This window comes from Coptis chinensis, chromosome 7 (genome assembly GCF_015680905.1).
Source record: "Coptis chinensis isolate HL-2020 chromosome 7, ASM1568090v1, whole genome shotgun sequence".
Lineage (NCBI taxonomy): Eukaryota > Viridiplantae > Streptophyta > Magnoliopsida > Ranunculales > Ranunculaceae > Coptis > Coptis chinensis.
The window spans coordinates 618,454-641,659 of NC_141462.1; the positions used below are offsets into that span (position 1 = coordinate 618,454).

At 34.1% G+C, this 23,206-nt stretch overlaps 1 protein-coding gene, 1 long non-coding RNA gene and 1 pseudogene across 3 annotated transcripts; 2 read left to right on the forward strand and 1 right to left on the reverse strand.

Moving 5' to 3' along the window:
* Positions 1–11,013: 11,013 nt before the first annotated feature.
* LOC147484965 (uncharacterized) lies at positions 11,014–11,676 on the forward strand. The gene is made up of 3 exons (XR_015203301.1): positions 11,014–11,100; positions 11,207–11,498; positions 11,548–11,676. It is a non-coding gene; the product is annotated as an uncharacterized LOC147484965 (long non-coding RNA).
* A 384-nt stretch (positions 11,677–12,060) lies between these two features.
* Positions 12,061–19,264, reverse strand: LOC147484966 (transducin family protein / WD-40 repeat family protein). Its single transcript, XM_086570506.1, has 7 exons — positions 18,711–19,264; positions 17,903–18,308; positions 17,622–17,778; positions 16,910–16,954; positions 14,840–15,005; positions 13,235–13,605; positions 12,061–12,629 (listed from the first exon to the last, which is right to left on the reverse strand). The coding sequence occupies exons 1-7, from the start codon at positions 18,882–18,884 to the stop codon at positions 12,311–12,313; spliced, it is 1,638 nt and encodes a 545-aa protein (XP_086426632.1). The 5' UTR covers positions 18,885–19,264; the 3' UTR covers positions 12,061–12,310.
* On the forward strand, positions 19,158–22,920 carry LOC147484967 (uncharacterized; annotated as a pseudogene). The gene is made up of 3 exons (XR_015201230.1): positions 19,158–19,293; positions 21,053–22,232; positions 22,616–22,920. The product of XR_015201230.1 is annotated as an uncharacterized LOC147484967 (transcript).
* The last annotated feature ends 286 nt before the right edge of the window (positions 22,921–23,206 follow it).

Below are 23,206 nucleotides of genomic sequence, written 5' to 3' on the forward strand. Positions count from 1 at the left end.
TGTTATTCAAAACCTCTACTTGCATTGCTTCATGAACAAATCTATATTTCATAAGAAGAGGCCATGTATCTTCAAAATCTATCTAAAAAGGCTTATGAATGGAAAACATCTAGATAAGTGGACTGGACTGCAGAAAAAAATTAAAGAATTAACACGACATATAAGTGCAATGGTTAACATGGCAACTGCAAAGAAAGCAAACTAAGACTAAGACTTATAAAGTATTTCTTTTCCTTCTTGTTGGTAATGAAACAAATACGAGAAATATGATTAATTCAATGACACGAGACAACAAGCTCTAGATATAATCTTTTCAAGCAAATTGTATAGCATATATTAGATAAATAAGTTAAGGATCATAAAAGATGGGTGCTAACAAACGATGGTGCTAACAAGAGTACACATCATTGATTTAACATTGCCATTGTTAGTACACTAATAATTGTATGCGACCACAAATCTGAACAGAGTGACTCCAAGTAATGCCTCATAATTTTGTAGTTCACACGGTTATAGCATCAAGCAATGGTGGCTAATAAGCCATAGCAGATTACATAACTATGTGTCTACGACTCTATGCCCATATCTAAAGGTAAGGTAGATAATGTTTGCTGCCTATTTCAGAAGGTAGAATCATTTTATCACTAATTCCGCGTCAAGTCTGAAAAGAAGAACCATGTTAATAAGAGATCAACAAGAAAAATCTATTGGGAATACACACTAAAACTAACAACAAAATTCTAAAATCCACCGTTTTCATACATTTTTCCCTTGAACCAAGAGATTGAAACAAGATTTGCGAAGGGTGAAAAAATAGTAAAAATTAAAACTTTTGAACAACGACATAATTTTTATGAAACAATTTAAAATATTCAGCGAATATTAAGAGATAACCAACACACTTGTGTTCAAATACCCGTTAGCAAAATTAACTGACCCAATCAGAAATGTTGAGCGTACCATTGACAAAACCCTACCTCGTTTTAAAACAAAATTTTGAAATCCAATTAAACCCAACACCAATAATGACAACAAGTAAAGAAAAGAATTGAAATATCTTTACTAATAACTAAAAAACCAAAGAGGAAGAAGCAAAAATAAAAAATCTAAATTTTCCAAACCCTAAAAAGAGAAGAAGAAGAAGAAGACAAAAAACTTACCTTCAATTCTTTTTAGATCAGGTAGTCTAGGTTTGAGGTATCCACATCTCGGCCCTCTGAAAATGAGAAAGTGAGAGAGATGAGTACGATATCATTTGGTTTTGGACTGTCTTTTATTTTTCTGATTTGTTTTTTCTAACGGTATCAATGTGTTAGCTCACCGTGACAAATTAATTTCGATAATTATATGAAATTAAGTAATGGAAAATTTTACATAGTTACACTTTCTAAACGTTAATAAGTGTGTCACGGTGAAAAAACGTTACTAAGTGAAAAAGGAGTGCGTTATTAAATCACCTTTTTGGTGTAGTGTTATCTTTTTGGTTTGACATATATTAAGGATTGAAACTAAATCTTTCTGTACTAAAGCATTTCACCTTCCAAATTCTTTCTGTAATTAACAGTTTGAGCCAAGAACAAAGCCAAAGTATATATGGTGCAATATAAGAACTAACAAAGGTTTATAAGAACAAAACCAAAGTTGCCTCTTGCAATTGCATACTTGCATTGGGTATTGCCAATAGCATAATACATGATAAAGGTTTATCTCTTCATGGACAAATCTTTGCCATGCTTGGATTACTTCAAACAAGATAAGTGCAGCAAGAGCATTACAATTTTGCAACTACACAACTTAATTTGCTACATAATTAGCCATATGTGCAACTCACGAGAAGTTATAATGTATAAGACTAATATGCACTTACCATTCATTGTCACTTGAATCACCTAACTAGCAATATATATATCAGCAGAAATATTGAGCAAAGGAATAAATAATACCTTTTCTTTGAGCAATATATATATCAGCCATATGTGACATTTCTCCTAGAATTGCTGGACCTCCACAGTTAGGACATGATATGCTCCTCAACGCGGCTTGTAACCTGAAACCCTCATTTTTTAGGTTCTCATATTTGGTTTTGAGTATCACATAATTGCTTCTGTCTTGTTGTGCCTAAACATACAACATAACAAGATAGAATGTTGTGAAATTTAAAATAGAAGCGAAGCTTATGTTGTGTTATCACATTAAGTAAGGTTAAATAGGAAGAAGCACGAGAATTGGTCATTAATGAGTATCAACCAAATAGTTGAGCCAAGTTAATGAGCTTCTTCTTAATTCATATCCATCCACAAATTTATTTTTACTACGCATGTATACAATTGTAACTTAGAAATCGTCCATAATAAAGAAAGTAGAAATAAAAGCTAAGAACACCCACCTTCATCTGAGTTCGTCGATTTTGGAACCATAACTTAACTTGACTAGGTTTAAGTCTTCTTGGCTAAGTTTCATACGTTGGTTGTCATTTGGGTGTGGACATTCCTTGAACAAACTAATTAACACCACAACTAACAACCCATTAATAAGAACAAAACCAGCAATGAATGAACTTACATAGACTAAACAATAAGTGATTTCGAAGTAGTAAGAAAAGGTTACAGAAAAAAATACCTTCAACGAGTCACTACAAGCATAATGCTTCCCCATAACCATTTTCCCCCACTCAAGTTGAGCACCCCAAATATTCAATTTCAAAGACATTAAAACTACAAAGTTCTTATTGATCAAGACTGCTACAAACAAGTGGAATCTTGAACATAGTGGGTTCGAGCAACTTAGAGATGTGAGAATTTTGCTACCAAAGGAGGCTACTACTATTAACTACTACCACCAATGCTAATTGCCAAATCAGAAAGAGTACCAACATCAAACAAAAGGAGGGAAATATTGTTGCTAATGTTAACCATCATGCTAGCCCTCTAATGAGCATACACTTGTCCACACCAAAGAACTGGGTGAAACATATCTTTAAACACTTCAACGCCGACTCAATGAACTCTAAACCATACTCAATTGTATCCTTCACTCAAAATTCAGGTAGTACATGAACTAAATTACTTGCATCGAGAGACATCAATATAAGACTTTTTACGTGGGAGGCAATTGCTCAATTCGATTCTCGGAAAAACAACATGAAATAAGCTAAGGAGAGGTTCTATATAATAGCCACAAAAAAATGAACAAAAAAAAAAATCATAGACGCGTCCACCATAAACTTTAGTAGCATGACGGCTTAAGTTTAAGTAAACATAGCTGCTACCGCTATTCCTAAAGTGCAAAGAGATACAACAACAATTTCATCTACTCACAATTGGATCTCTATACAACCTATCTCAACTTAACACTCACAAATGCAAGTTCTCTCGAAAAGATAATTACTTGTTACCTCCACAGTCCACACTTTTCAATAATAGTTCCAAATCAACACAATGAACAAGGAGGTAACTCATTGTAACTAGATTAAAAATTCATAAAACAATAATTACTTGAGACTTACATTATTAGATTTAAAAATTGGATACACCAAATAAAATGCAAAACTAAGCACCAGTAAACATGAAAATTTTAAACTTATCATAATCCAAAGCTAAAATTAGCGTCCAATCAAGAGCTTATTATTGATATATATGGAATGTGCATTGGCTCTACAACCCACCACCAAATGTATGAGTCTCACTCGTATTTGACACAAGCACATTAAATTTACACTCAATACTAGTACTAGTAGTAGTAGCAGAAGAGTAAAAATAACCCAACAAACTGAAACAGAGAACTAACAACACCCAAAAACAATTATTTTTTATGCCTGATTCTTATGCAAAAGTAAAAATCATAAGCCCTAAAATCATCCCCTTTGCAGACAAGAACAATCAGACTACAAGATAGTAGTTTCGCTCGAAGAACACGCACAAATGCAAAAATAAAAATCGTACCTTTTGCAGCAACTCAAACCGAACTTGGACTGAAACAAACCGAGCAAATCCCTAGATCATAATGGATTAAAAAGCGAGAGAGAGAAGTTAATTAGTGCTACCGAAGAATTACCAAACCCTACATAATTGAAAGGAAGAGGAAAGGGAAGGTGTACTTACAAGCGGCGGCAACAAACAACTCAAGAATGAAACAGATTTGAGAGAGATTGAAAGAAATTTGAGAGATTTAGTTGCGAGAGATCGAAACAGATTTGTGAGAGTGAATCGATTAAAGATATTTTTTTTTTCCATAGTTAAAAAGTGAATACGTGAAACTTCAAGAGAGCGCGAGTTTTTAGTTTACTTAATTCCCAAATTTCTAATTTTTTTTGTGTTTTTTTGTAGTGTTCACGGTTTGACAACGCATATATTTCGTAAGAAAATTCCAAAAAAATGTTAGAAATTAATTCAATTTTAATGGAAAATCATTGTAACAGTTCCTCATAATTGCTAACGGTATTAAAGTGAGAGGAACTCTCTTATGCTTAAAAACTGTTACTAATGAAAAAAAGTGAACGTTACTAATTCCCTATTTTGGTGTAGTGAGAGCTGGGACTTTACCTCGAGACTAGGTATCCATGTGATTGTGTACAAGTGTCGTGTCAATTAGCTACAAGGGCACACCAACAACTACTCTATAAATCATTTCCATCTTAACAAGAGGATGACATGATTTTCTTGGGAGAATTTTGTATTAACTAAACAATTATTTCCCCAAATGAATAATAATGTATGTATTAGGCCTAGGGGTGCCACTTTTTTCCGAAAACCTGATTTTTTCGAATTCCGATCTGGTATTTTTCCGAATTTGGCAAGGATATTTGTATTCCAATATCCGATTTTTTTGAAAAATAATTGGATCGGAATTGGATGTGTTTTCAAAATTTGACCCGATCTGATTTTCAATTAATTTTCAAATTTTTAACATATATTAGCCATCTATTTCATATAGTTACTAAATTAAAACTACATATAGTTTACAAACCAAATAAAAATCCTATATAAATAGAACCTAGTTTGTCTCTCTCACACCTTCAACAAATCAAGATTGTCATTCTAGTACATATATGTCTCTCTTTCTCCTAAGTTCATATTTACTGAATTAATGCATTAACACGAAGATTTTTTTTTTTTGTTTAATGAATGTGTTAAAGTGTCTAAGTTGTTTACTGAATTAATATATTTTAAAATGATTGCTAAATGAATGCATTATTTGGATAAAAATAGTTATCCTAAAAGAGAATCCGATTATATAATTCAAATTTCCGATTTACTTCCGATTTTTGCCGATTCCAAAATTTCTTAAAATTTTCCGATTTTCTGAATTCGGAAAAGAAATTTTCATTCGAAAAATAATTAGATAGTATTTAGAAAGAATATTGTTATCCAAAAAAAATTGGAAAAATTTCTAAAAGTCCTTTCATCTGATCAGAAGTCCCCCCTAATATTCAGGTCGGTTTGGGGTTTGAACCTTGCCAGCACTGTGGAGTTACTGATTGATCTCATTAAAAATTAAACTAACTTGCTGACACATTTAGCAAGTATCAGTTTGCTTTGTTAGTAAGATTTTTGGGTGATTATACCAAAGATACGGGGGTTTGAACTTTGAACCCACCAACATTTGAGAAACTGCTCTCATATAGGCTTGCCAAAAAGGAAAAAAAAAAAAAAAAATTAAAAAAATGGTATTTGTTATTGACAGACCCATATTGTGTTGGGCAGACTCCAACAAAAAAAACAATTATTACAAGTGTGTCATTGGTCCTAAAAAATCCAAAAAAAAACAAATATTACAAGTGTGCCATTGGTCCCAAAAAATTGAATTCGAAAACCCCAAATTTAAACGACCCGGCTAAGCCGTTTATTGTGCAAACCCAACGATGTGGCCACATCGTTTGGACTGAGTCCCCAACGATGTGGCCACACCGTTTGGACTAAGTCCAAACGGTGTGGCCACATCGTTAAACTCAATCCAACGGTGTGGCCACATCGTTTGGACTAAGTCCCAAACGACTTGGCCACATCGTTTGAGACTTAGTCAAAAACGTGACCACATTTGATTTGAACTTTGAAAAAATATAAAGTTATGTTTTTTGGCGTTTGAGACTTAGTCCAAACGGTGTGGCCACACCGGTCAAAGGAAAAAACAAAATTTTATATTTTTTCAAAGTTCAAATCCCACACCGTTTGGACTAAGTCTCCAACGATGTGGCCACACAGTTTGGGATTTGAACTTTGAAAAAAATATAAAGTTCTGTTTTTTGGCCTCTTGACCGGTGTGGTCACATCGTTGGGGACTCAGTCCAAACGGTGTGACCACATCGTTGGGTTTGCACAATGAACGACCTAGCCGGGTCGTTTAAGTTTGGAGTTTTCGAATTCAATTTTTTGAGACCAATAGCACATTTATAATATTTGTTTTTTTTTTGGACTTTTTAGGACCAATGACACACTTGTAATAATTGTTTTTTTTTGGAGTCTGTCCAACACAATATTAGGTCCGTCATTAATAAGACTCAAAAAAATTAAAAGAAAAATATAATCTGTTTAGTGTGAGAGATATTTTTTATGTTATTTGGAAGGGCGGGGCCAAGTTTGTTTGGTTATCAAGTTTCAAATTTATGTTTTTTTTTTTTGTGTAACCCGTACCTAATGTCCTAATCACACTACCACGCGTACGTGCAGCAAGGTTTTATATAAGGAATATCAAAATGATTGTAATATCACATTTCCAATTAAATCTTGTGGCTAAATCTGGATAGTTTTACAACTTTTTGGACCTTGTTTACTTACAAATCACCAACCCAAATGTCTTTAAATATTGGATTATCCCTCTCACTGCTATCACGTACTATGACTACTATCCTTTAACTTTATCATTTTGTTGATTCTCTTTTTTTCCCCTCTTTCTTTTCCTTGTGCTCATTCATATTTGAGAACATAATGTGGATTAGAAAGAGGAACCCTCCACCACCTCCTCCACCTCTTCCACCAATCAAAATTTTCCATTATATGTATTTAAGACGATTGGTGAAGAATTGGTCTATTGTAGAGGAAGAGAACCAACGAATAAGTTGGACTTTTCTAACCGCAAAGCATTCCCACCAGTCAAGTCCCATGCTTAGTAGTAAACTAAATGAGCTCCTTAAGGTTTTGATGCATGCCGCGCAAGCATATTGATATATTGTTTCTATTTTCCTACTTTTTTTACGACTCAAAATGTGTTTCATTGGATAAAGAGATCGATTAGTTAGAAAGTTTTGACACTCATGAGAACTTTTAAGGGTGGTGAACTTTCCATCGTAGTTGATTGGGAGTAGATTCAAAGTGAGATTGAAATGAAAATAAATAAATTAATAAAAAAAAATGCAATCAAACACACTATAAATGTGCACTAAATGTGCATACAATTTGGTCTATACCATAAATTTTCAAATACATTACTTTAAGTTGGTGTAATTAATAGGTAATTGTTCCACTCAATTTTTCAAATTAAAACAATATTCTTTTGTTTTGTTATCGGTCTCTTCTCTAATTTTTAATATATTTATGCTAATGGTATTTAATTAATTCATTGATATAGATTTGGGAAGAGGCAAAGCGTAAAAAAGATTTGGACGTGAAGAATTCAACAACTACTCACAACCAGAGGTACTTTTGTTCTACATATTGATTATCTATATCTGAAATAAAAATTAAGATGGTTAAATCTCCCTACGACACAGCAATTTTTGGTTATAATTTTCTTTTTACAAATTAACTCATCCCGACAAAAAGTCAAATTATAATTGATGATGAGTTCCTGTTATTTCAAATTATCTAATTTTTCTAAAATCTGGTGATATAATTTTTGAAATCTCTCCACTATAATACTATCATAGTTCGTGATTCCGAACGAAACTCCGGAATTCCGCTCGGAATTTCGATTTTTCAAAAAATCAAAAATTTAAATATAGTATCAAAATAATTGAAATTCCGAAAGAATTTGAAATTCCGAATTCTATAGGGTCGAAATTTATTGGATTTCGGTTTTTGGATTTACCGGAATTCCGAGAATTCCGAAATCTCGAACTATGAATACTATATGATAGTCGAGTTTTCAGGCACCCCCTCCCCACTAGCGAGTAGTTATTTTTCTTATTTTGTCGATTTCCCTATTTTCACAATTTAGAAGCGCTTTCCTCACTGAAATTAGAACATACAAGTCCCCCTTTTATTTATTTATAATTTAAAAGAACCTCTCTTAAATTATTGAAATTAAATAATTACTTCACATTCTTAAAAAAAAAAATAGAAGTGCCCCACTTATTCACTAGAGTTTTATAATTAGCCCACTCAACATTTTTATACACTTCTTCAATTAGAATCCAAAAAAATATGCTACCTATCAATTTTGAGGGAAACTAGGTTAGCTATCGATCTCGAGAGACAGGTTTTTGAAGACCTAAAAAAAACTAATGCGTAGTACGATTTGCGTACTTGTTTGGAAGTAATATTCAAGTCCAAGGTTTAATGGTGTTCATAGAAGATGAATGAAAAAAAGTGTAGGTACAGTGATAGTGGTAGTCGATCTACTGGTATTATGCGAGTGAGTGTAGAGAAGGGTATAATGGGTAACAAATTCTTTTTGCGGGCTCAGGGAACTTATCAGTGAACACGGTGAGAATATTATCACCCTAATTATTTTAACAACCATCCCGGCCAATTTAATAAGAGCATGTCTTAGGTCGTATGGTGCGCAGGTAATATTGGGCCTTTGGATCAGTACTTTGCCATTAAATACACACGCACTCCTTGGTATGAGTGGCCGAGATGTAATGGCACCATACATCTCGCGCACCATAGATTTAGCCATTTAATAATCACTCGCAAATTAATTAGGGTGTATCTAATAGAAAGGAAAAGAAAAAGCATAACCACAAAATTTATATGTGGGCACATTTTCTATGTGTAGCAAATGTAATCAGTTTTAATTGGCAACTAAGAATCAAAATTAACTTCCTACAATCTAGTAAAAATAGAGAGAGAGAGAATTGCTGATTCCCTCAACAAACCAGTTGCGTGCGTTCTCCCACCCCTCTCCCCTTTCACTCTTGAATAAGCGACCATACAGGAGAGTGCTTCAGTGAACAGTGAAGACACGGATCATTTCAATGATGGGGAGGCCCCCACTTGGTGTGACCAAATACTATACCAGACACAAAACAATGTTTCTACCTGGAATCGAATTTGGACTGGAATAAAGAAAGTATATATGGTTATAACTAGTGGATCACTCACGTTTTGATGTTTAGAGAGCCTTGAGATTAGTTATTATTTATAAACAATATACATATGATTTTTCACAATTTCACTAGATATTTTGAGTTTTACCAAGCCTAATTTTAAAAACTTGCCTAGCCCCATAATCTTAAAGCCCGCCCTGCTGGGGATATATAAGAACTGATTGAGATCTGTTCAAATCCACATATTAAATTCATTTAGACATAAGTTAGGCTGATTGGTACGGGGTTTATAACTTGTAAGAGCATTCCCAGTGTAAGTAAATATTTTATACCTTTTATCATCTTTTATCATCTCCACGTAGGCAGTATTTTCCTTTCTTATCACCGTTTTGGTGAAAACCAAGGTGAAACTATCCAATGCAAAGGTAAAAAATAATCTCAGACGGGATGATAGATTTCGTCTGGAGGCTTTTTGATCGAGACGGAATATAATATCCCGTCTGGTATTTTGTCTGAAATTAAAAAAAAATCGAAAAAACACGTGAGATGGAACGAAACATTCCGTCCGAAAAAAAACCGATTTTAAAAAAAAAAAACACACACACACACACACACACGAGACGTAATCCAACATCCGGTCTAAAGTTCACAAATTAGCCACTATCTCGGTTGAAGGTTTTACCCTGGAAATGACTTGGGAAAATAATCACCATCTTTTTCACATCTGTTATTATTTATTATTGAAAACAGTAATAAAAATGCAAATAAAACTTATCACTGAGGGTTGTGCTCCGCACAATTTCCTTAAGACGAAAAACGCCGCCGGTATGGTTACTGCCAGCCTCAAGCGTACGTCTCCCAGGATACAACAGTGGAAGAGCGAGTCACCAACCAATGACCAACTCTGTAGAAACTCTCAGCGCACTCCAGACATGGTTTTTTATTGTAAGATTGTTAAAAATAATGATGTTCCGTGTATTTGATAAACAAGAGACTTTGTTTTAAGCCCAAAACCCAATTGGGTGGTTTTTTTAATATGTGAGAAAAAGCTAATAAGGTTTTCAGATTTTGGAAAGCTAAAAACCCAAAACCAATTGGGTGGATTTGCAACCCGCGCTAAGGTTTTTGCTGCCTTGTAATGCGTGAGCACTTTTTTGTATCTCTCTACACTATCTCTCCATAAGGACACAAAGCAATATAAACTTAAGAGACTTAAGTTTAGTAACCAATATGGGACTAAAGCCCCCCACATTAGAGAGTAATAGAGACATAAGGTCATGGTTCAAACCCATAAGGACACAATTTCATTCAAGATTCCAACAACCTCTACATTGGGCACTGGTTTTGAGCCAAAAAGAGGTGAAAATTTTCACATCCCCCTCTTTTTCACTTGCATTGGGAATGCTCTAAGAGTGAAAATTTCTGAACTTACTACCAAGCTCACAAAAAGATAACAGATACGACGAATAGGGCATATTCACTAAAACAGAATTTCGATATATTCATATACTAACAATGCCCAAGAAGTTCAGTCCTTGATTTTAGGAAGTTAATCTTGATAATTAGTTGCTTAATTAAAATAGGTTATATTTACTAACCGTAGTTAAGAATTTGCAAACCAGTTTTGACAAGTGTAAATTTCCTATTCATCCCACAAGCCCACGAGTTAAACATTTAAACTAGTTTTGTTTAGTTCGTGATCCCTTTTTTTTTTCGAAATATATAAAGTTGTGTTGAAAATGGACCTACATTTTGAACTTTCATGTCCCACAGCACATTATGTGTAGTGTTGATTCAACATATATGAGATAATAGGATTAATGGTTATATATGAACATACAGGAAGAGACACCTCTCCTGTGCAACATTAGGTGTCGAGGCGCCTCCTTGTCCAGGTAAGCCATGTTCTATTTTTATTTATTTTTCAATGTTAAAACCACAAACCTCGATCGTGTATATCTTGACAAGTACATAACAAAATATTAAAATGATTTGTTTTAGGAGAAGGTGGTGATGAAGGAGAGAAGAATGCTTCATTCAAAAAGAGAAAAGTGAACGTGAGTGGAAATGGAAAACAGAAAAGAAGACCTGGTCCAAAGATAGGAAGAAAAAAGAGTGAGGAAGAACTAATGGATGGTACGAGGTGCAATCGAGTCAATGGGAGAGGTTGGAGGTGTAGCCGAACAACCAACACAAATTATCTTCTGTGTCAATACCACTTGGACCAGGCAAGTGGGAAGAACAAAAGCAAGATCCATGCAAACTAAGTACAACAAAAGCAGCCTACAGAAATGTGGGCAAGAGATGGAGCAAAAGAAATGTGGGCAAGAGATGGAGCAAAGAAGTGAGAGCTTTTATCTTTTTCCTAGTAAACATGCAATGTTCTAGTAGTGTCCAATAAGTGAGAGTTGACACTCTTGATTTCTTGTTTCGATGTGTTTATTTTTTTTTTTTTTGATTTTTCCCAAAAAGTTGGTGCATGGAAAAATTTAGGTGATGATACTTAGTTGGTAAAACCTTTGGGTGATGATACACAATTGAGTTACTGACCCTCTTTAAAAACAGATCTTTAAAACACATTTTACCAATAAAAAAAAATCCTAGGTGCTCCATCGCAGTTCATGGATCAAACTACAAATTCGAATAAAAGGTGCCTTCTAGGTATAGACCAGAAGACAATTGCTGTGCTTCAAATACTATACCCTTTCCAGTATAAAATAACTCGAACGAATTACTCAGTCCATACAGTGTACAAATGTTCTAGATTTACAAAATAATTTGGGTTTTATGAAATCTGGTTTTATCAAGGTTTCCAACTATTATACATCTAGATTTTTAACCAATAAAAACCCACAAAATCAGAATCGAACTGCCATAAACACGGTTTGGTGAATGCAGCTGTCCAAAATAACTTATACAAACTCATTTTCTTTTTCCTTATCAGTCATCATCATTTTCCTCCAACTCCAGAAGTACAAAAAACAATGGCTCTAATTGTCCTATACCTCCACATCTCTATGAAAACTAAACTGCTAAGTCATACAAGGTTCCTCCTCCAGTATAACAAAATGAGGAGTCAACCAGCTAAATTTACTGTTTCAACTTTTAAGCAATTTTGTGCAAACCAACGTTCAGATCAGATGATATGGAAACAAGAAGCGGAAGAGACTGGAGCCATACTGCCTTGAAAACTCTTTTATTGTGAGCCTTCACAGATTGAGAAGGTCTGTGAGAGTTGTACCTAATATCAAAGACGTGGATCATGGGGTCCGCTGACCCAGATGTGATGTATAAACCATCAGGAGACCAGGCCTGGTTTATCAGGGCAGACTGTGATTCACTGCTTTCTTGCTTCCACCCAAATGAATGAATCTCTGTCTGCCTCAGCCGAATGTCAAAAAGTCGAAGTTGCCTCTCATGAGCCCTGCAGGACGGGAGATATACTTATTATTAGCTGAATGAATTTGGTGACTAATGCCATGTTTAGTTCTTAATAAAAATTCCTGGAAAATATCAGTGATTGGTATTGGTTGATGGCAAGAAGTAGTCAAGTATAAGAATTGCCATTCAGCGATTTCTCCAAAATTTCGACAATAATCTTTTCATTAAACAATCCATTACAAAAGAAGCTTACAAAACTATCTTCTCTAATAGGTGAAAATGATTTTAACAGTTTAGAAGCGCTAGAGAAGGAGGTATTAAACAAGTCAGTAGGGATCTAGATGTTGAATGAGATTGTAAATTCCAAGTGATTATGAAGGTAAGCCAATTAAAAACATTCAATCAAGAACACCCACTGAAAATCCATAACAGCATTAAGTATGCATAAAAGTATGAAGTGTGAACCAGGTAAGGAACCCTATTGACACAGTGATAAGAACCCTATTATAATGACAAAAGGTAAAGATGGGCATATGTCACTGTAAATTGGATTCAAGATTAGCTTCAATGTAGCCCATATGGGTTGCAAGCTTAAGCTTCAGATAATATGAAATATTCAGGATTTAAATAATAAAAGCTTCCACTCACCCTGTTTGCACCATGAATAGGTTGAAGTCGGATGGGTTAGGCAGAACACTCATGCATTTGCATTCTATCTGATGCTTGAAATCAGCTCTTCCAGCCATCACATCAAATCCAACTATCCTCTTGTCTGCTCCAGCAGACAAAACAATATTCTTCTGCTGTAACCCAGCAACTCCCATAACTGCAGATGAATGCAGATTCCTGTGCAATGCCTTACACTTCCAAGAGCTGCCACCATTTTTCTCATTCCAAAATACGACTGCATGATCACTGCCACCCGTGACAAAACACAAATCTTCCCATGGCATAAAAACAATATTGTTTATAATGCCCTTAACATGAGGACTCTCTTCCAAATACGTTACACGTTTTCCCTGTTGATATACAAACACATGAAAGCAAAATTAATATTCTTCATGACAGACTGCTCTTGAAAAACTATCACTTGCATAAGATTTTTTTTGTTTCTCTGGTATGCTAGTGGCATTTCCCCTTAGCCGATCCACAACAAATACTTCACCTTATTCAAACTGCCACAAATGTTTCATTATTTGGAACAAAGAAATGAGATATGCCCAAGAGTGGTGTGTGTGTGTGTGTTTTTATTTTAACTTTGTAACTCCCATTTGGCATGTATTTTAATAATAATTGTTGTTTTAATAGAGAATCTGATCTATATTCTACTACAAGTGTTTTCTAAGTCATTTTTGAAGTACAATTTAACGCCATAAGGAGAAAACTTTATTACAAGAGTTGAATCTTGAGCACAGATTTCAGGACGCTAAACCAACAATGTCACCAAGTAAAGTGAGTGAGACAGCATTGCTTAGAACAACGTAAAATCATGTACCAACTTAAGAACTTTCAAACTAGACAAGTTTCCATTAAAACTTAATTTCTTTGTACTATTATGCAAGTATATGGTTAAATCTTTAGTACAGAAGAGCCACCTTATGAGATTATTATTGTTATTTTTACTTTATCACAAAAAATCCTGACGAAGAGGTCATCTCTGCCCATGTGCCACTGCCTTGTCTCTAGTAGGTTTTATCGTTGTAACCTAATTTGAAAAATTATAAGATCACGATTTTAAACCTGCACCACTACTTCCTGATAAATGTGAGAAAGTGACTACTGAAGGAATTTAGATCTAGAGACAGTTACACCAGAAGATTTGAAATTATTCCATTCCTGTAGATCTTTAGCAAGGAAGGCATATGGAAAACATCCAACCCCCTTACGATGCACTATAGTGAAATTGTTACAATGTCAGCTCCATACTATGCTTTATGAAAGAGTCTGTGTGTGTAATAGTGTAATACAACACTGTAGTCTGTTACAGTATATTACTGTGTCATGCCGTCATGTGTGATGTCCATACGGTGGCACACGCAAGACCAGTATGAAGTCAAAAATGTCAATAAGAATGGACCCTTACAGCTTCTATTTCCTCATTATAAGGTTAAGCAATGGCACTTACTAAATAGAACACTAGAAGCCACCATGGTGTACTTTAGTCTAATTAAGTTTCCAAAGAATGTTAATGCACTATTCAATTCTCCAAATTCAAAACTGTTCGACTTAAACAAAATGAATTGAAGTCCTTACCTTCTTAGTTGTATTCAGATTCATGATCGAAATCTGAGAGTCACCACCATCAGCAGTATACACAGAAAATAACTTATCTCCATGTGGGTGCCAGGTTATATCTTCCGGCCACCTCCTCTGCTTTGTGGACATGCATTCCGTACTACTTAGTAAAGAGGCACCAGATCTGCAGTTTCAAAAGAACAAAGGAATGATCAAACATGTCTGCAATCAAAAAACAGAGAAAAAAACAAGGGAGCATTCAACCAAAATGGTAATAGAGATAATGAACGTAATAAACAATAGTTTTATAATAAAAAATAAGGAGGGAGCCAGTCAGCCAATGCACTATTACAATTATACTCCAAACAGAAAAGGAAGACTCCAACACTTCCAAAAGAACCACCAAAATCCAGCTAGAGGTCTGTGGACTGTGGTAAATCAGCAAAGAAGATCCCCATCTAAACTATATCTTGAATTATCAAGAGATTACTGTGTCATCAATAGAACTAACAACGTGACATTTACTAGTTGGGAAAGGCAATATTCATGTGATAATTCATGATCAATCCCAAATAAGTGAAATAACGAAATCACAAGATGAAAAGATAAATAATAACCCAAACTAATTATTACGAAGTTTATAAGAATGAACCATTTTCTCAAGATTTCAGACACAATGTGTAATCCATGTAGAAACGAAACTGTGAAGCTACCATGTTGTGCAAATCACCATATGTTCCCTATAAATTTCAGGGTAGGTTATTGGGGTTCGTATGGACTTTTTATATTTTGCTCTTGATTTTATTTTGGTTCTTTTTTGGGTAAACAAGCGTGTAATGAGGTAGGGGCTAAAGTAGCTAGCTGCCTGCTAGATACTTTAGATTTTCATGTAATTCCTTCTGCTGATTATACCAATATACATCCCTTATATCAATAGAGAAAAAAATAAAGTAAATAAACAGAAAAAAAAAAAAAACAATCTTAAAACCATAAGCTTGTAGATATGGCAGAGTAGCTTCTATTTTTCAAGAAATGAAATATAGAAAACATTATGAACACCAAGGATGTGACACTATTACGCCATTAATATATATATATATATATATAGTCCCACTCTTAGAAGTATATACTCAGTTTAAGTTAAAATAAGTACGTAAGTAAAATTTCACCCAGAAAATGAATTCAAACCTGATTTTTTTTTTTTTTTTTTGTGTGGATATGATGTATTCACCATAAAGATCATCTCCACAAAATTTCAGCTCATTTAGATACCTCTAACCTAGGCAAAAGATGATTGCAAAAACTCGACATTTCTTGACCGTTAGATTTATTTTTAAAGATGACAACAATTTTTATCTAGGTTAGATATTTCCAAATGAACTGAAATTTTGTAGAGATGATCTTTATGGTGAGTACATCATATCCACAAAAAATTAAGTTTGAATTCATTTTCTAAGTTAAGTTTTAACTTACGTACTTATTTTAAATTAAAAAAGTATATACTTCTAAGAGCATATATATATCAATATATTAATATTAAAGCTCCCACAAAGGGGTACTTTTCTAGCTCTCTTAAAATTCCACGTCATCAACTCATATTAAAACGGGAATTCCTCTCCTATTGAAAAAATAAATTCTAGCACTTTGAATTAAAACAAGAATCCTTCTCCTATTGAAAAAAAAAATTCTAGCACTTCTAATTAAAACGAGAATCCTTCTCCTATTATAATGAGAATTTCTTTCCTATTGAAAAAGAAAAATCTAACACTTCTAATTAAAACGGGAATCCTTCTCCTATTAAAAACGGGAATCACACTTATAAATTAAAACGAGTTTCCTCCCCCAATTAAAAAACAGGTTTTTAAAACTTAATTAAAACAATTTGTTGAGAAATTAAAACGGGTTTTTAAGACTTGATTAAAACAATTTGTTAGGAAATTAAAACGGATTAGCAACGAAAACATGAATCACGATTTGTTAGAAAATTTCTATATGCATAGTTATGATTGTTGAGCAAGTTTTTAAAAGAGCCGGTGCGTATGCACGGGTCTACTTTCTATATATATATGCAAAAGTTTGGAGAAGTACCCTTTGGCTTGAACTTCCCATAAGTTGACAATCCCATCCAAAGCACTGCAGAAGACAACAGCAAAAAGAATGACTATGAGGACATACCGTACCACATCATACTCAACCTTACTTTGGAAAACAATACACCAAAAATACAATTACTAGTTAAAGATGCAGGTTTCTACTCGTAGTGCACAAATACATTATATGTATAATAGATCTATGCCAGCAGCATGCCACTTTCAATCTTATAAATTATCTCAATTTTGACATTCTCACTAGAAGATCAAAATCAAGTAAAAAAAGTATACACCTGGTGCATGGAATAAAATCACTAACAACGAAAAATTCAGTGCAAAAGATTAGGCTTGCTCATCAAATTTTCGAAAGACAAAGTGACAAATGAAACAATTGGTCCCTAAAAACATAAGTCTCCCTCTAAATCACAGCAGGAAAAAGTAAGATAGTTAAGCTTAAATGTGATTGCAGATTTGTGAACTAAATGTGATTTGAAGCAGAGTTTATAATTTGTACATTCTCTTTTAAAGCATTTGAAAACTGTGAAAGAGATACAAACTAAGTAATACACCGTCTCACAAGGATATAGTGATTAGTTAAAAACAATTTTATACAAACATTACGAGTTCACGAAAAATTAATGTCTCTTCTATTCAATACCTTTGTCCATTACACAAATTTTACAAAGCAAAACCAGTAAAAGGGTACTTACCTTGTGACAAAGAGTTGATCATTGGTTGGACACAAAGCAAGACTTCTCAATTTTCTCTTGTGCTGACTTGAGATGAGCACACCATTTTGACAACGGATTGTGCGTGGAGATGAGGAGCTTCGTATCAACGAAATCAATTCCTTGTGTTCTTTCTCTTCTGCATTATTCAAATTTTTTAGCAAAGCAGGAGACTTAGACGGAACAAGAAGATTGCAAACTGCAAGCCCCAATTCCATACTAAGTTACAAAACTAGGCTATTCAGCACAAGTAAAAATATTACCAAACTTCCTTTTTGTCCCTTTATCTTGCACTTCAACAACTTCCAAGTCATCAGACGGTCTGTAAGAAGATTCTCCTTTTATCTTTGTTACTCCATTAGAATTAGTAGAAAATGATGCAATAGCTCGATTCCCAGAACCAACTGAAGCTTTAACACTGGACTCTGGCAACTTAACAGGTTGTGCTATTTTGGGATTTACTGCAGGAATAACAAGTTGCGGTCTTGATTGGGAAGGAGTAGCTCGAGGATTGCTTTCTATAAATTTGACAGGGCTTGACGCTTTAGCTTCTTCTTTCACATTTTTCCTACAATCACTTAAACTTTTACTAGGTCCATTAGAATCCTTTTTTCGAAGACGAGCCAATTTAGACTGGGAGTCATTTAACCTTTTCTCTGCTTCTTCCAGCTGCAAACATTCCCAATACAAAATTTAGTTACAGATTAACATTACTGAATAAAAGAACGCAACACTCATTAGTTAACCAACAATGTATACTTCAGTTAGCTTATACACAATGTCAAAAAAAGTGTTCTGAGGCTACACTTGAACAGTCATATGTGACTCCAACGAAACCATACACATTCAAGCTAAAACACAGCCATTTCCTCAATTTAACAAAACAACCCAAACATCTAAATCACCTTTTCCCCCATATTATGAGTTACCTCTCTTTCACTTTCATCAATTTAATCTATGAAAAGCATATACCTTCTCAACAATATATTGCAAAGCATGCAAGAAGGGGAAAAAAACAGTGCAATGATACAGAAAGAATAGAACTTTAAGTTGAAAGAAAGAAATAACAACCTGAGATTTATAGTAATCGACTTTTTTCTTGCAATGTTCAAATTCTTTAGTTCTATGTTCAATTAAAGCAACCAATGCTTCTTCTTGCTCTGTGTACTCTTCTTCTTCTTTTTCTTTCGTTGTTCCATTATCTTCTTCTTCCACCTTTGGTTTCTTCAATATATGATGATTCATTGCAAAATAATAACGTTGTCTGTCTTTAAACTTGTTTTTTCTGTTTTTTTAAGGTTGTTTTAGATTCGATTTTGCTTATGTTTGTCTAATCAATCAATTGAACGTTCTGGGCCGGGGGAGTATGTGGCCCAAATTGTAAATGTAGTTTGGTTGGTCTGTCTGTCTGTCTTTATTTTTCTCCACTCTTTCTTTCTTTCTAACTCCTTCCTCTGATCCTCTCCCTCTCTACGCCTTTCATCTCAATAACTCCCCTCTTTCTTCTTAAAAGTGGTGGTGGGAAGAGAGATTTGGGGTTAAGGTTTAAAGACTTTGAGATTTTATGGTAGGTTTTTATTGTGGGGTTGTTGTTGAATCAGGTCAAAATGGTTTATGTTCTCGGCACGGTTTCGTTGACTTCTTGTTGATGATAGTAAGACTACTTTTCGGGTATTTTTTATTATTTTTAGGCATTTGTTTATTTTGAGTAATTAATTGTTGAATTGGTGTATTTGGGGATTTTAAGAGTTATTGGAAATTTGAATGTGTTAGTGTTAGATGGATTTATGGTTTTAAGTAGAAAAAATGAACCCTTTATTTAGGTTTGCTAAAATAAGAAATAGAAATTGTCTATAAAAGAACTAGGTTAGGTAATACTGGAGAAATGCAGTGGAAACTACTACTGGAGTGATATAGCACTGAACAACACAACAGTCACTTGGAATTTGGTGTTGGAATAGTATAAGATTATGACCAAGTTATATTGTTATCTTTTCCTTTTTGTATTGTTAATTTTTCCTGGTGATTGAGAGGTGTTTCAAGTGATTGAGAAGTGTTGCATTCTATTATTGTTTGGTTCATCTCTTTCCAACAATTTGGGGATTATGTAGAATGTTGTCAATAATTGCATAATAAACTTATATCTAGGTTGTTCTAAACTTGTATTCTATTTACTACAATTATATTGTTTGTCCCTTTGATGTTCTATTTATAAATTGCATGTTCTAGGTTTATGTTAATTTTTTGGTTGATAGTAGCATATTGCTTTCTAGGGAATTGGTTCTTGGAGTGTGTTCAGGGGCTGCTCCTGTTAAGGATCAACCTTAAAGCTTGAATCTTTTTGCAATATTAATAGCCAAATTTTTAGTATAACTTGAATTAAGAAAACAATTGTGAGGGGGTATAAGATCGAATAACCATGGTGTAGCAGTTTACTTTGATTCTTGATAAATCAATGTGTTATAGTTATTTCTCGGTTAATTGATTACACCTTTTATCTTTGCTTTTGGTATGCAACTTGTTGAATTGAACGTTTAAACAAATCGATGAACTAGATTGGAATTGATAGGTAGGCAATAGAGTTATTGCTTTTGGATATTGAGGGGAGTTTGTCATAGCATCCAATCTAATGGTTGAACCATTGTTCAACGAGTAACTTTGTTGAATAACTATAGCAGACGAGGGGTTCCGCTCATACCCCCACTACTATACAGTATACTAGTAGGAAAATAGTAGATTATAGTGACCAAATATTCAAGTGAGCGGAGCGAACGTTTTGAGTCAGAAGAGGAGGGGGTTATGTGGCCCAAATTGTTGTTTGGTAGGTTTCTGTCTGATTGTCTTCTTTTTCTCTCCCAACTCTTCTCTCCGCCAAGAAGAAAAAACCTCTCTCTCTCTCTCTCTCCACCTTCCGCCCACGCCCTCACTGCCACACTTGATTATTCTTGAATATGTGAATATGTGTGTGGAACACACAAGTTGCAGAACAAAAGAGCAAATCCTTGAATGGTTCTTCAATCCCATCCTTAAACTATAAATTCTTCTCTTTTAACCATTTTTCTCAAACACTATTTTCTTTTATAGCTCCAAAACCATCATCTAGGAAAAAAAAAACTATTTATTTTGAGCTAAAACGTAGCTTCTACCTTCCTTCACTGACCCTTTCCTTGTTGAAGAATAAGAAGAAGAAGAAAAGGTGGAGAATATGAACAAACGTAAGGGGCTTGCTTATTTTGTGCTATTTGTGATATAAGTGTGTGCTTGGCCAAATTAAGGTTAACTCTCTCTTATTTTATTTTTTAGATTTAATGCGTTTTATTAGGTTTTGTTAAGTTTTATCTTTTTAGATTGATTACATGAAACTTAATTTGCAATATGTTGTTATAATTTATAGTTTTTGTGATTCTTTTAAGGACTGTGTTGTTGTTTTGAATAAGAATTGAAGATGGTCGTTCTTTTTGCATCTAGTTGGAATGTTTAACGCCAATGCTAGTGACTGTGATCCACGCTATCAATGAGTTTTCTCACTCTTCAACGTTTGTTGGTTGAATGAATGTAGCTTATATTTGTTATGTGCTTGTGTAATTGACTAATGCACTTAGAGAAGGTAAAAGTACTGACTAATTAATAGTATGTTCTTTCTTAAAGAAAATGGTGTTAAATGGGATGGGAAGACGCAATTTTTTTTTTTTTTGTGGAAGTATATTAAACTTAACGCATAACTTGACAAGGAGAAAACAAGTCATGCATTTGTAGAACAAAGACCTCAAGTTATGCAAATCATATAGAGAATATAAACATTTCAAATTCTTAGCATGATTGAAAAAATAAGAACTCCCTTAAAAAAGCCAGTGAATATTGTTTTACTGATTTTTATGGTTTTTTTAATATTGTTATGGAGACTTTTATTCATGTTGTTTGCAACTAATTTTCTTGACGATGGTATTTGCAAGGTTATGGTATAGGCTTTAGGAGGTGTTTTGAGACTATTTTGGAGAAGAGAGTCTCACTCTTCCTTGATGGTAACTGAATTTCTCAAGGGTTTCTGGGGACTGGGAGTGTTATTCTCCATCCTTTTTCCGCTCACGCCCCTACTGTAATGCAGTATACTAATATATAACTTGAAATTTCGTACATGTACTAAAAATACAGTCGTTCTGACAACACTTGTGTATAAATTTTGTTGTTTCGAGTAAAGCCTCCAAACAAACTCAAAATGTCGGGGGAGAAACAAATTTTTTTGGAACCATGGAAAGACTTATAAGGAAAAATAGTGATGGTGACAGGAGCATCAGCAGGAATAGGACGTGATCTATGTTTAGATCTTGCTAAATCTGGTTGTAAAATAGTTGCAGTTGCTAAAAGAATCGATAGACTGAAATCACTTTGTGATGAAATCAATACAAAGTGGGCAGCAGTTGATACTAGTATTAGAACTGTTGCTGTTGAACTTGATGTTAATGCAAATGGAAGTCAGATTAAAAGTTGGATACTGAAAGCGTGGGACGTATTTGGGAGGATTAATGTTTTGGTTAATAATGTTGGAGTTAGAGGTAAACTTAAAATTTTGGAATTATATTATTTGTTTTTGCTGTTCTGATGATGTGTATATGTTTGTTGATCATTGACATGGTTATTAACAAACAGGTGACTGTTGTCCAAATATTTGTTACACAAAATCTTAGTATGTACTTACGAAGGAATATCGCGATTCAACACTTATATAGTTGATGATAATGATGATAAAACTAGATGACATAATCATGTTTAGAGTCCAAACTTTGGTGCTTGAATCTTCTTTAGACTCTAACTTTGTTTGAAGATTTCAACTCGTGTACGATTTCAATAGTGCATAATCATTGTGTATAGTGTTACATAATTACATTGATGAATCCGAGGATCCTGATTTATAGCACTCTAAAAACTTGCAAAATTACAAGCCTAGCTTATCATAGGAAAATATATGTATATTAAAGGTCTCCAAAGGCTTTGGAACTGGGTGTGCATAAGATAAGAGTAAACTCCATTTCTCCTGCCCTGACATCGCTCGTGCGGCATTTGATCCATGACTCGTCAGATTATGTTTCAGGCAATATGTTCATTGTTGATGCCGGTGCCACACTGCCCGGTGTTCCTATTTTTTCTTCTCTTTGACCTTTGTATCTTTTCTATACTTTTTGAGAAGTTTTGGTTTTAATGAGAAGTGCTGAAATACAAAATGGGGTGCAACCCGGTAAAAGTTGGTAAAAGTATCAGACTCTCGACCTGTTAAAACCATTTCAATCTCAGACTTATCTTCAGCCCACAGGTTTGTACTCAGTCCAAACTATGCGAGTCAAAAGGCTTAGTTTATGACCTATTGCAAGTATATTATGTAACAGATATGTAAGTCTAAGTGCATGCTCAAGGACAAAGTCCACACACGCACAACTTGCAAAGGCTGAATAAACTATCCAGCGGGACATATGCAATAACTCATCTTGCAAAATGCAAACTGTATGATACGTGCTTAAGCTTGCAAAATGATATAAGTTTTGTACTCGCTGGGTCAATAATGGGATAGTGGT